The sequence below is a fragment of the Myotis davidii genome, unplaced genomic scaffold (genome assembly GCF_000327345.1).
Source record: "Myotis davidii unplaced genomic scaffold, ASM32734v1 scaffold501, whole genome shotgun sequence".
Taxonomy (NCBI): domain Eukaryota; kingdom Metazoa; phylum Chordata; class Mammalia; order Chiroptera; family Vespertilionidae; genus Myotis; species Myotis davidii.
In genome coordinates, this window is record NW_006291208.1 from 229897 (window position 1) to 241528 (window position 11632).

Consider the following 11632-nt stretch of genomic DNA (forward strand, 5'->3'; position numbering starts at 1 on the left):
GGGGAGGTAAAGGTGGTGAAGCCATTCATTCTTTAAGTGCCCAGGGTGGGGATCAAAGGCTAAAAGAAGTTAATGGGGGGGATGGGAATATATGTAATAATTTTAACAATAAAGGTTTTTTTAAAAGAACCCATAAAAGCCTAAGTGACTGTTCGACTGTTCAACCATTCAACTATTTGACCAGTAGCTATGATGCGCACTGACCACCAGGGGGCAGACACTCAACACACAGGCATGGAAACATGGAACAGACTAATAAATCTCAGAGGGAAAGGGGGAAAGGGGAGGGCAGGAAGAGATTAACCAAAAATCTTATATGCATACTAGAGGCCCGGTGCACGAATTTGTGCACTAGTGGGGTCCTTCGGCCTGGCCTGTGGGGACCGGGCTGAAACTGGCAGCCTGACATCCCCTGAGGGGTCCCAGATTGCGAGAGGGCACAGGCTCAAAAAATGTAAAGGAGAAGGCTAACTGTCTTTCATTTTACAGGATTTATATAGTAATAAATATATGTGCTCAAACTGTCTTTTACAAAAGATTAAATCAGATGGTCTTCATAACAAGCCTATGGGCTTACTATTATTAGCCCCATTTTACTAGTATAGAGGAGAAAGTCAAGCAGCTGGCCAGCTATTACACAGACAGTGTGTGGTAAAGCAAGAGTTCAACTCCTGCTGTCTGGTACCAGGGTCTGGGCTCCAACCACTGTACTATACTGCCTCGTGCCTCACACCAGACCACACTCATAGTTTGTAATGATGAGCTAATAATGGAAACAAGAATATTTAACATTCCAGACCTCCTTCTGATCACTCCCCAATAATTGCCTCCCCATAGACCTCATTCTAGTCTTCAAAGTGAAGTTTCAGACTGAAAATGTTAGACTTTGGAAAGGTAGAGCCTTTGAGATCACAGAGGGACAATCTTTGTAGATGGACTATGGAGAGTAACTTAACATCAAGAATATTTACAAACTGTCGAATCTCAGAGGGAAGGCAGGGGTGGGTGGGTGGGTAGGAAGAGATCAACCAAAGAACTTGTATGCATATATGCATAACCCATGGGCATAGACAATAGGGTGGTGAAGGCCTGGGGTGGGGGGTAGGGGCAGGGGCGGCCTGGAAGAGGTCAATGGGGAAAAAAGGGAACATAAAATAAAGACAAATAAGAGTAATTCATTTTAAAAAATGATATTTTAGAATTTAACAATAAGTTTTTTTAAAAGAACCCATAAAAGCCTAAGTGACTGTTCGACTGTTCAACCATTCAACTATTTGACCAGTAGCTATGATGCGCACTGACCACCAGGGGGCAGACACTCAACACACAGGCATGGAAACATGGAACAGACTAATAAATCTCAGAGGGAAAGGGGGAAAGGGGAGGGCAGGAAGAGATTAACCAAAAATCTTATATGCATACTAGAGGCCCGGTGCACGAATTTGTGCACTAGTGGGGTCCTTCGGCCTGGCCTGTGGGGACCGGGCTGAAACTGGCAGCCTGACATCCCCCGAGGGGTCCCAGATTGCGAGAGGGCACAGGCCAGGCTGAAGAACACCCCTCCCCCCAGGTGCACAAATCCATGCACCAGGCCTCTAGTATTTAATATATTTTGTGAAAAAGCTTGAAAGTAAAGATGAGACATTACAATTGGTTGGTACTCTACTTATTTGAAAAGTTTCTTTAACTTATAAATGCTATTGCCTATACCTTAAGTCCTCCAGCCCAGGCTGATGAGGTCAGAATCAGTGTGCATTTTATCAGAACAAAGGTGCAGCTGGGGCTTAATAAGAAGCCACCAGCCTCCAGCTCTTATGTTCTGCATAATGAGGAAAGCCATCAAAACCATAACTCCCTAACTGACAAGGAGCCAAGCAGCACTCTCACAGGTTTACCCACAGACATGGGTGCTCCTGGAACAATAAAGATGTTCTGCTGTTGGTGGTATTGATGGAAATATGATCTATCCTGGAAGCTTTCAGATGTCAATTTACCCCCAGCCTGACCAGGGACTCTTCACTGTTGGTCCAAAATAGAAAAGTGTAGTTCTTATTTTTATTTTGTAGCAGGAGATAGAGGGGATGGTGCATTGACAGAGAGGCAGCTAAAGGTGGGCATCCTGTAGATCCTGGACATCTGGGCATCATTAGCTGTGGAGGGGCCAGCCCACAGGAGAGGTAGAAGAAAGGAATCTTTGGCCAGAGTGGGGAAGTCACGGCTGGAGGAAAAACTGGCTTAATTTTTGGAAACGATTTTTCTTTGAAATGATTTTGGAAGCCATTCATTCTTTAAGTGCCCAGGATAAATAGTTTAGCTAGTATGTTACAGAAGGAAAAAAATACTAGATCCATCCATGAGGATGAGAAGGATTTCATTATATAATTCTCACTATTCAGAAAGCTTGCAAAGATCCCCCATCTCACGGCTCACAGAACTCAGGCTCCAATAACTCTTCTGAAAGCAGTAACCCTGACATTCTCTAAGCTTTAGTTGCAACCTCTTCCTGTCATGTGAAGATTTCAAGTGGAACTCATTTTTTAGTCAGTGGAATTGGAAGAAGCAGCTTAGTCATCAATAGGTAAGTGTTATGGATTATTGGGGTTTTTTTCCTTCCTTTTTGGGAAAAATCACTTAGAATGATTTATCTTTACTCATTCAAAAGCTCTAAATACTTAAAGAGAGGGTAACCACAAAAATGTCCTTTAAAAGTGTTGCAGCAACAGCTGTCTAGAAGTTATTTAGGAGTAATTCACTGCTAAGAAAGAATGATTATACAGATATCACATCTGTTAAAATGTCACTCTAACTAAAGTGTGAAAAGGACCTCAAGAGAGCTTATTTAGAGTCCCTATTCTGTGATTTCGACAGATATTTTGATATTAAAGGTTAAATTATAAGGAGAAAAAAAGTTTTTTTGTATCTCTAGAGTCTAAGATACTAGTAAAAAGAACAAAAAAAGTGTTTAATAAGTTTTTGATAGGTTATCATTCCATAGACTTTCTACGTAAACAATGCATTGGGCTTTGTCAGGATCCTTGAAAGTGACTTTAGTAACCAAGATCACTTGGATAAAGGAATGCAGTAGTGAAAACATGGCCTTCAGAGTCTGATGACTGGGAGTGAGTCTCACAACTCCTATTGCCTACAACTGAGTCCTTTGCAAGTTTCTGGACTCCTCTAAACTACAGCATCATCCTATATAATAAAAGGGTGATATGCAAAATGACCCTAATGGTGGAATGACCGGGAATGACTGGTCACTATAATATGCACTGACCACTAGGGGGAAGACACTCAATGCAGGAGCTGCCCCCTGGTCGTCAGTGTGCTCCCACAGCAGGAGCTCCACTCAGCCACAAGCCGGGTGAATTTGAAGCCATCAGTATTTCAAAATCTCCCGCATCCTCAGCAGCACTAAGGATGTTTGACTGTGGCTTAGGCCCACTCGCCGTTGGACATCCCCCAAGGGTACCTGGGCTGCCAGAGAGATGTCTGACTGCCAGCTTAGGCCCAATCCCCTGGGGAACAGGCCTAAACTGGCAGGTGGACATCCCCTCAGGGGTCCCAGACTGCAAGAGGGTGCAGGCTGAAGGACCCCCCTGAGTGCCCAAATTTTTATGCACTGGGCCTCAAGTTTATAAATAAGGACCATGATGCTCTCTTGCAGGGTTATTGTAAGCATTTAACCGGAGATAACAGTTGTAGAATGCCTGGCATGAGAATAAGCATTCAATCAATATTAGTAATTGTTGTTTTAAAGATAACCCCTTTTTGTAACATTAGAGTCTCTCAGTATTCACCTTTATATTAGATGATGCTGGACTTTGAATTTTTTCAAGCTGTTTTTATTTTACAGTCCAAAACCACTGTCACATCAAGGAAGGCCAAATGGTAGATTATTATCTTATCCTAATATATAAAAAGCCAGGGGCCTCACGACAAGAACACCCAGACGGACGACAGAAGAGCAGGCTATGTGGGGCGACAGGCTGGCAGGGGGGTTAGTGAGGGACGACCAAATGACTGAACAACAGACTGCATGGGGCAACAAGGCCAACAGGGGGTGCAGTTGGGGGTGACCAGGCCGGCAAGGGGGGCAATTAGGGGCAACCAGGCTGGTAGGGGGCAGTTGGGGGCAACCAGGCCTGCAGGGATGGGAGGCAGTAAGGGGTGACCAGGCCGGGGGGGAGGGGGTTAGGGTGACCAGGCCAGCAGAGGGGGTCAGTTGGAGGTGACTAGGCCCTCTGGGGGTGGGGGGCCAGCAAGGGGCAACCAGGCAGGCAGGCAGGTGAGCAGTTAGGAGCCAGCAGCCTGGATTGTGAGAGGGATATCCCAGGGATTGGGCCTAAACCAGCAGTCGGACATCCTCCGAGGGGTCCTGGATTGGAGAGAGTGCAGGCTGGGCTGAGGGGACCCCCTATGCATGAATTTCATGCACTGGGACTCTAGTTTATTTATAAAGAGTAAGGCTAAAATAGCTCAGTGAAAAAAACTAATTATAAAACATATACAGAATCACTCCATTTAAAAAATGTATATAAACTTGCTTGAAAGGCCATATATCTAAATATTAATATGTTATCCCTAAAATGTCCTTTACTTTCTCTTTTACATTTTCCCCCAGATTTTCTGAAGTGAACCTGTCTTTTCTTATTAGAGAAAAACAACATATGGTATTTTTAAAAGGAATGGAAGGTAGAGTCCCAATGGATCCAATCTATAGTTGTGTGCAAGCCCAGGCTGGATCTACTGTGTGTGGAAGTAGAGAGAGACCCTAGTGATGGGCAGCAGGGAGCCCGCAATTGCTCAGTCCATTTGGTGTAAGGTTCTATGAATTTGGAGCCATTGGTATTTCAAAATCTTCAGCGAGGTTTTCTATCTGCTCTATTCATCAGAGCCTGGTGTTTTATCTCACTTGTTCCAAGTATGTAACTATTCCAGAAACTGATCTGGTGTCTTGGGGGCTCTTGGGACATCTGAGATCAGAAACACACTAAACTCTGGCTGTCCACACCTGCTGTCACCAGTCATGGCCCCTGAACTGACCCAAATTCAAGGTAACACAGTTGTCAAACATCTGGAGCTCTGACTTGCTCTATTTTAATTTAGGAAAACATATTGTATGATTTTTAGATTATTTAATTAAAAATACTCATATTCTCGCCCTGACCAGTTTGGATAGGTGATTAGAGCATCGACCCTGGGACTGAAGGGTTGCAGGTTTGATTCTGGGCAAGGGCATGTACCTCAGTTGCAATCCCCAACCCCAGTAAGGATGGGTGGGGAGGCAACCAATCGATGTGTCTTTCTCATATCAATGTTTCTCTCTGTCTCTCTTTCTCCCTTCCACTCTCTCTAAAAATCCATGGGGAAAAAATATCCTCAGGTGAATATTAACAAAAAAATAAAAATAAATAAAAAATACACATATTCTTAATCATATTTTATTTACATTTTAGTGGGTGTAATATTTTGTAGAACATTTAAAAACTTCCCAACTTTAGAGCTTATTGATTAAATTGGGGGAAAAATGGCCATATTTTTGTCTCTTTTTATACCTATAACTCCTATTTCAGGAATATATATCAGAATTAATGTGTTTCTAAATTGGCATTTATCAAAATGAATGAACACTTTGCCCACAGAGTTGCAGTAGACCTGGATTTTCTGTATAATTCTTTCTCTACTTAACTTTATAAGGAAACACATGTCCAAACCAAGGATGGCCCCACTTTACTAGTAAGTTTCAACATGGTTTGGGTTTTACAATGTTCAAGATTTTCCTAACAACGCGCCTCTTTTTTTTCCTTTCCTTTTCATTTTTTGGTCTTAAAACACGCTCCTTTGGCGGGTGGAATAAGTTGTTACTGCCAACCAGTTGCTTTTATGGTAATTGACAGCATAGCTGATTTTTGGAACCTTAGAATCTAAAAAGGCATTTTAGCCCAGACTTTGGAGAGGCTGAGCCAAGCTACTTGCAGAGTGAAAGCTGCAGCTGAGCGGAGTGTCGGGGGCAGTCAGACAGAAGTCTGTGCATGTTAATTAGCAGCAGTGAAACGTCTGCTCTAGCTCAGACTGATGGGTGCCCTCTTTTCAGCAGCATTCAGAATCCTTCCTTCTCCTGTCAGATTGAGCTACTGGGTGCCACTTCTGGGGAGGAGGCGGTGAGACCACATGTCTGCAGTGGGCAGAAGTGACATGAGCCCCTGAGCACTGGTGATGGGTCAACACCCACCACTCCTTAAATACTGACAATTGACCAAAAAGGCACAAAATACTTGAACCTGATGAGAGCCAGCAAAAGTTTAAACTTCAAAGGAAAAGAGCAGAAGAAAAAAAAACTTTATAAATATAATTATTTAATGTGATAGTGAATTGTGTATTTCCTGAGCTCCCCATAAGTGATACCAGTTCTCTAAAATTCCTGGGGCATTTCCCCAGATTGTACCTCAGCATAACAAATAGAAAAAAAAATTTCCGCAAACTCCCAGGCCTTTATAGTTCTTTGCTTACCTACGAAATGACAAATGTTTCTGAGTGAAAGGAACCTTGTTTTCTATCTTTCTTCTGATGGCACTGGAAACTAGAAACACTGCACTGCAGGAGGTGGCTCTCAGATGCATAATATCCTAGTGACAACGGGCAGTCCCCCAATAACAGTAGCAGGAAAGCATGCCCTTTTAACACCAATTTAGGTTTTGAACCAAAAACAATCTGGACACAGAGATGACCCCGTTTTGCCCCCACGCACCAACCCGCCCCCACCCCCACCCCGCCCTCCAAAGCTGTGGTAGTCAGCTTTTTCTTATTGGTTTGAAATGTTTGACATAGAGCTTTGTTACATGCTGTTTAGTATTAACTATTGATGAAGAATCAAAATGTTTCTTCTATACATTACTTTTTATGAAGATTTTTCTTCTGTTTCTGGAAACCTGATTCCATACCTAAGGACACTGCCGGTATCGTCTGCCTTAGAAATGAAATACAGGATTCAGTCTTTGAAATTCTGCCGAGTACATTGTTGAAATTTGTGAAACTAATTAGGAATACCCGAGTGGGGATTGGAGTCTGTGTTTTTACACTTCAAAGGTATTTTCATAGGCACCAAACTGTAAAACACATATACCCAAAGAGTAAGCAGAATTTTATAATCTCACAGTTGGCTGTAGTAAACTTGTTTCTCGGTGGCACAAGTTCAAGGAGGCAGCCACAGGGAGTACAGACGTTCAGGGGGCTGCGGGACCTACGGCTTCACTCTTTTCCTCAACTAGAAGCTCTCCTTGAAACTTAACAGTGAATTACATGCTCCCTTTCCACAGACAGCCTCCGTTCTGACATTTCTGGGCTCTGTAACCCATTACCTATTTGATAGCTACAGGCATCCTTCTTGTCTGTGCAAAAAGTGCTCTCAAGGTTGGCCATTCAGGTGGGGAGTCTGATTCTGGCCCTTGTGTATGCGAGACTGCTTGGTTTGTGAGCCAGAACATCAATTACATGGTCTTTTCTAAATTATGTTTTGTTATTTCCTTAATGTTATTTAAGCTTCATGGAACTTATTCTGCATTTGCCAAGTCTTTCCAGTGAATAAATATCTCCACAACCTATTGCTTCACTCTGGCAATAGAATTGTTGCAATTTGTGGGCAAAATTGAGCGAAGGCCTGACTTTCCCCACCCCCTCTGTAAAATGTCCAATGTGCTGGCCTTCGTCCTCTTACACAAAGGCCTTGACTTGTTCTGTGTTATGGTAGCGCCTTGTCTCTGTCAGTACTGAGGAAAGATTTAAAGAGAACAGTACTGAGCAAAGCATGGTTTAGCGGACATAACAGGGACATGCTGTCCACACACAGAGTCATTAATACTAAATAAATTAAGATACAAAGTGCTTAGAATAGTGTCTGGCACATAGGAAGTCATCTTGAACTAGGATTATCAGTTGTGTGATAATCCTAGTTGTCATTCTTTTCTTCCATTTACATGAGTAATTTTGTAATTCCAAAAGCAGCACAAGTATAGCTAATCATTCAGGTCTGCCTAAGCCAGAAGATTCAGAGGCTGAGCATCCAATGGCTCACGGATCCAATTATTTCGCCAAAGGATCTCTAAAGCGAAAGGAGACCAAAGGAACTAACAACAGTTCTTATTTCATTTTGGGCCAGACATGCATTATCTCATTTATTCTTCCTAAAAACCTTATCGTTTATTCACTAAATGCTTTTGTTTTGTTTGATTGTTTGATTGTTTGTTTGTTTTAAGCTCCCAGAGTGAAAGATTGCACAAAGAGCTCACAGTGACCCAGAATTGTCCTCCGGTCTACACCATGAGGCCTGACTTACGATATGTTAATAGGCTTTCCCCACTTTTTCCTTCATGGAGGGCATCAAAGTTTAGCTGCCTTAGCTACATGGCTTTGTGGTTATATTCTCTTGACCACATCTTCTCTGGGAATTTTTGCCCTGGTTGGACTATCTTATGATCATGTTGATGTTTTTCCGCGTGGCCAATCTACCCTGAAGCATTGCCAGGGGAATAAATTACCTTCAGAAGTATTGGGTTGGAGCTGGTAAAACAAAGGGAAAGGCTTAGGAAGAGACAGCTTTCCAAAGGCTCTCGAGCTAGAAGAGGGCCCTGAGCAAACACTGTGTTTTTCGGTCTCCTGTGTGCGGCACAGCGCCTCATTCTGTAGCTGCTCGGTCATGTGGTTGTTGATAGTGGTAACTTAACCACTGTCTAGTTTTGGAGTCTCATAGGCTGAGGGGGAGTCCCAACCCCACTCCTTTGTCCCTTCTTCCCTGTCATGCCAGTAGCCTCTCTTTCCAAAATGCCAATTTGTTTAGCCAGAGGAGTGACCCAGAGATCAAGATCAGGATCAAGAACCTGCTTTGTCTCTGGCAGTGGTTCTCAACCTGTGGGTCGCGACCCCTTTGGCGGTTGAACAACCCCTTCACAGGGGTCGCCTAAGACCATCCTGCATATCAGATATTTACATTACGATTCATAACAGTAGCAACATTACAGTTATGAAGTAGCAACGAAAATAATTTTATGGTTGGGTCACAACATGAGGAACTGTATTTAAAGGGCCAGAAGGTGGAGAACCACTGGTTTTTAGTGATGTGGCACCGGTTGACATTAGTGTTCTGAGTGAGGGAGCAGCAGAAGAGTTCTTTCAGAGACGGGCGCCTGCTGATTTGAATATGCCAGGACTCCTGTGTTGCTGTCAGCGTTGGGTCTGTTACTCTTTTGCTTACAGCCTGAGGGAACCAGCTGCCAGTGCTTTTTCAAAGATGGAGGTTTGATTCCTTTGAAATCATAGAATATTGAGCCAGTGGCACCCATTTTATAGTTGAGGAACTTTCACCCTAGATGTTGTGGGGCACCATAATCTGGCCAAAAGTACATGGCGGCTTAGTGGTGGGGTGGAACCAGCACCAGGACCAGAACCTCGCTATATCGTTCTCCTCCTTGTGAAAAGGCCCAATTTCTCCAAATAAATTTACCTTAGACTACTTTATGTCTGTGAGAGCTACTTTTTGTTCTTTATTACTTGTCCTTATCATATGCCTGCTTCTTTGTGAAGATTAATTTTTTCATTTTAATTTAAACTACTTTATCTTTGTTAAAAAAAAAAGTACAACCTTTTTGTTGTTGTTGTTAATCCTCTTCAAAGGGTATGTCTTCCATTTATTTTTACAGAGTGGAAGTGAGGGATAGAAGGAGGAGAGGAGAGAGAGAGAGAGAGAGAGAGAGAGAGAGAGAGAGAGAGAGAGAAATGTGAGCAACCATATTTTCTGGTGAACTTTTATTCCTGGCAATTCATGATGAAACTCCTGAGATTAAAAGAGAAAGAAAACTAATTGAATTTCTGTTTTTCTTTACAGACACTCTGGAAAATGGGTCCAATAAGAGGTGAGCAACAGGTTTTGATGTGCTGTTTGTGCTTTCCAGTGTTGCCATTTTCTGTGTAGCTGCAGTGAGTTTGATCGTTTTCTTTTTGTTTTGTTTCAATCCAGTGCAGCTAACAGGAAGGGGCTGAGCAAGGATGACACATATTGGAAGGAGATCAATGCTGCTATGGCCTTAACGAATCTCGCACAAGGAAAAGACAGACTGCAGGGAACCGCCAGCTGCATCATCCAGAAGTCGTCACATATAGCAGAAGTGAAGACAGTCAAAGTGCCCCTGGCCCAGCAGTTCTGACCGTCTGCGCATTGCAGACCAGTGGCTGTCCTTCACACAGAGTTTTCTCACAAATCCTCATCTTGAGAGCTGAAGCAGGAGTGATAATGGCTCCCTTTGAAATGTCTTCTTATTTTTAAATATCCTAAATATTTCATTTAGTTGCTTCTATAAAAGACATATAAATTATAAAAACCCTCACTTTAATCAAAAGTATTAACTTATTTTATGTTATTCAAACTATGCATACAATGTCTGCATTGCCATCACAGTAAGTGCCTTGCTTCCTGAAAATCAGCTACAACGTGGGCACAGCAGAGCAGCTATGCCTCAAAATGACAACGCCATAATGCTTATTAGTCTCTGTGTGTTGTTCCAGATGGACCTGACCATTCCAGGACTGAAACCATAATTGCCAAAAGCCCTTGAAATATATTCAATAATTCGCATGTGAAAACTTGGAAATCCATTCTGCCCAAAGGAAATGTTCCTTTAAGAAAAATTTCTGCCATACTTAAAATTGTTCGGTGTTCTTTGCAGAGTGACAGTAAGACTTTTATGCATATATCTTCCTTGCATATCTAATACATTACAAACTTTCAAAATGAAAAGTGCAGTGATCACATAGTGTGTAAAATTAAGAAGAATTGCAATGAATACGTTGTGATCAGAAAAGCTTTTTCCAAGCACTGCTAGAAAATACATGCCCTTTAGAGTTAATTTGGATTTTCTTTTTCTCAAGGTTTGCTGAAGTTTTTTTTTAAAAAAATTATTATATAGATAACCCGAAATTTTTCTGTGTAGAAGTAAACCTATTGCTTAGTTTTAAAATATAAACTTGTTGCTATTTTTGTAATGGAAATTGCTTTTCTTAAGGAATGGCTAAAAACCTTTTATTTGGTTCATTTCAAATTACAATTGCTGATGGGCAATTTATTTTGCAATGAGAACAAGATAATTAAAGAAATGAAGCTCTGTGTGTGTGTGTGTATATATATACACACACACACACACACACACACACACACATAAAATTGATTTTTAAATTTAAAACATATGGACAATAAAACAAACAGTCTCTAAAGTTTGCCAAGTAGGACTTTAAGTAAAAATTAAATGAAATTGTGCATTAAAGGAAAGAACATTTTGTTTCTAAATTAGGCTATCATTGAATGAGAATAATCAATATGAAGAAAGAAGAATATCTTTTACAATCAAACAATAATACTAAAATCAGCTTGAAACTTGAATAAAAGTGGAGACACCAAATATAACAGTGTGTATGTGCCACAGAGATGTAAAAAGGATTTCACTCTTTCATGGGGAAGTTTTTATGTGTATGTAATATATTTTGTAATTTTTTTTAAACTGGAAAGCATTTTTGTGAGTGTGAATGAGAGCCAGTAGTGCAGCCATATGGTGACATTTTTTATTTTATTTTGCAAAATGCTTTT

At 41.6% G+C, this 11632-nt stretch overlaps 1 protein-coding gene and 1 long non-coding RNA gene across 2 annotated transcripts in view; one reads left to right on the forward strand and one right to left on the reverse strand.

Moving 5' to 3' along the window:
* Positions 1 to 7349, reverse strand: part of LOC107183180 — a 15067-nt gene extending 7718 nt beyond the window's left edge. The window contains exons 1-2 of the long non-coding RNA XR_001513963.1: positions 7337 to 7349; positions 2014 to 2019 (exon numbers count right to left, since the gene is read on the reverse strand). This is a non-coding gene — a long non-coding RNA (uncharacterized LOC107183180). The remainder of the gene's footprint in view (positions 1 to 2013; positions 2020 to 7336) is intronic.
* Positions 1 to 11152, forward strand: part of MKX (mohawk homeobox) — a 73662-nt gene extending 62510 nt beyond the window's left edge. Inside the window, exons 5-6 of the mRNA XM_015564362.1 lie at positions 9881 to 9908; positions 10013 to 11152. Of these exons, the coding sequence (XP_015419848.1) occupies positions 9881 to 9908; positions 10013 to 10199 (215 nt within the window). The 3' untranslated portion in view covers positions 10200 to 11152. The remainder of the gene's footprint in view (positions 1 to 9880; positions 9909 to 10012) is intronic.
* Positions 11153 to 11632: the final 480 nt, after the last annotated feature.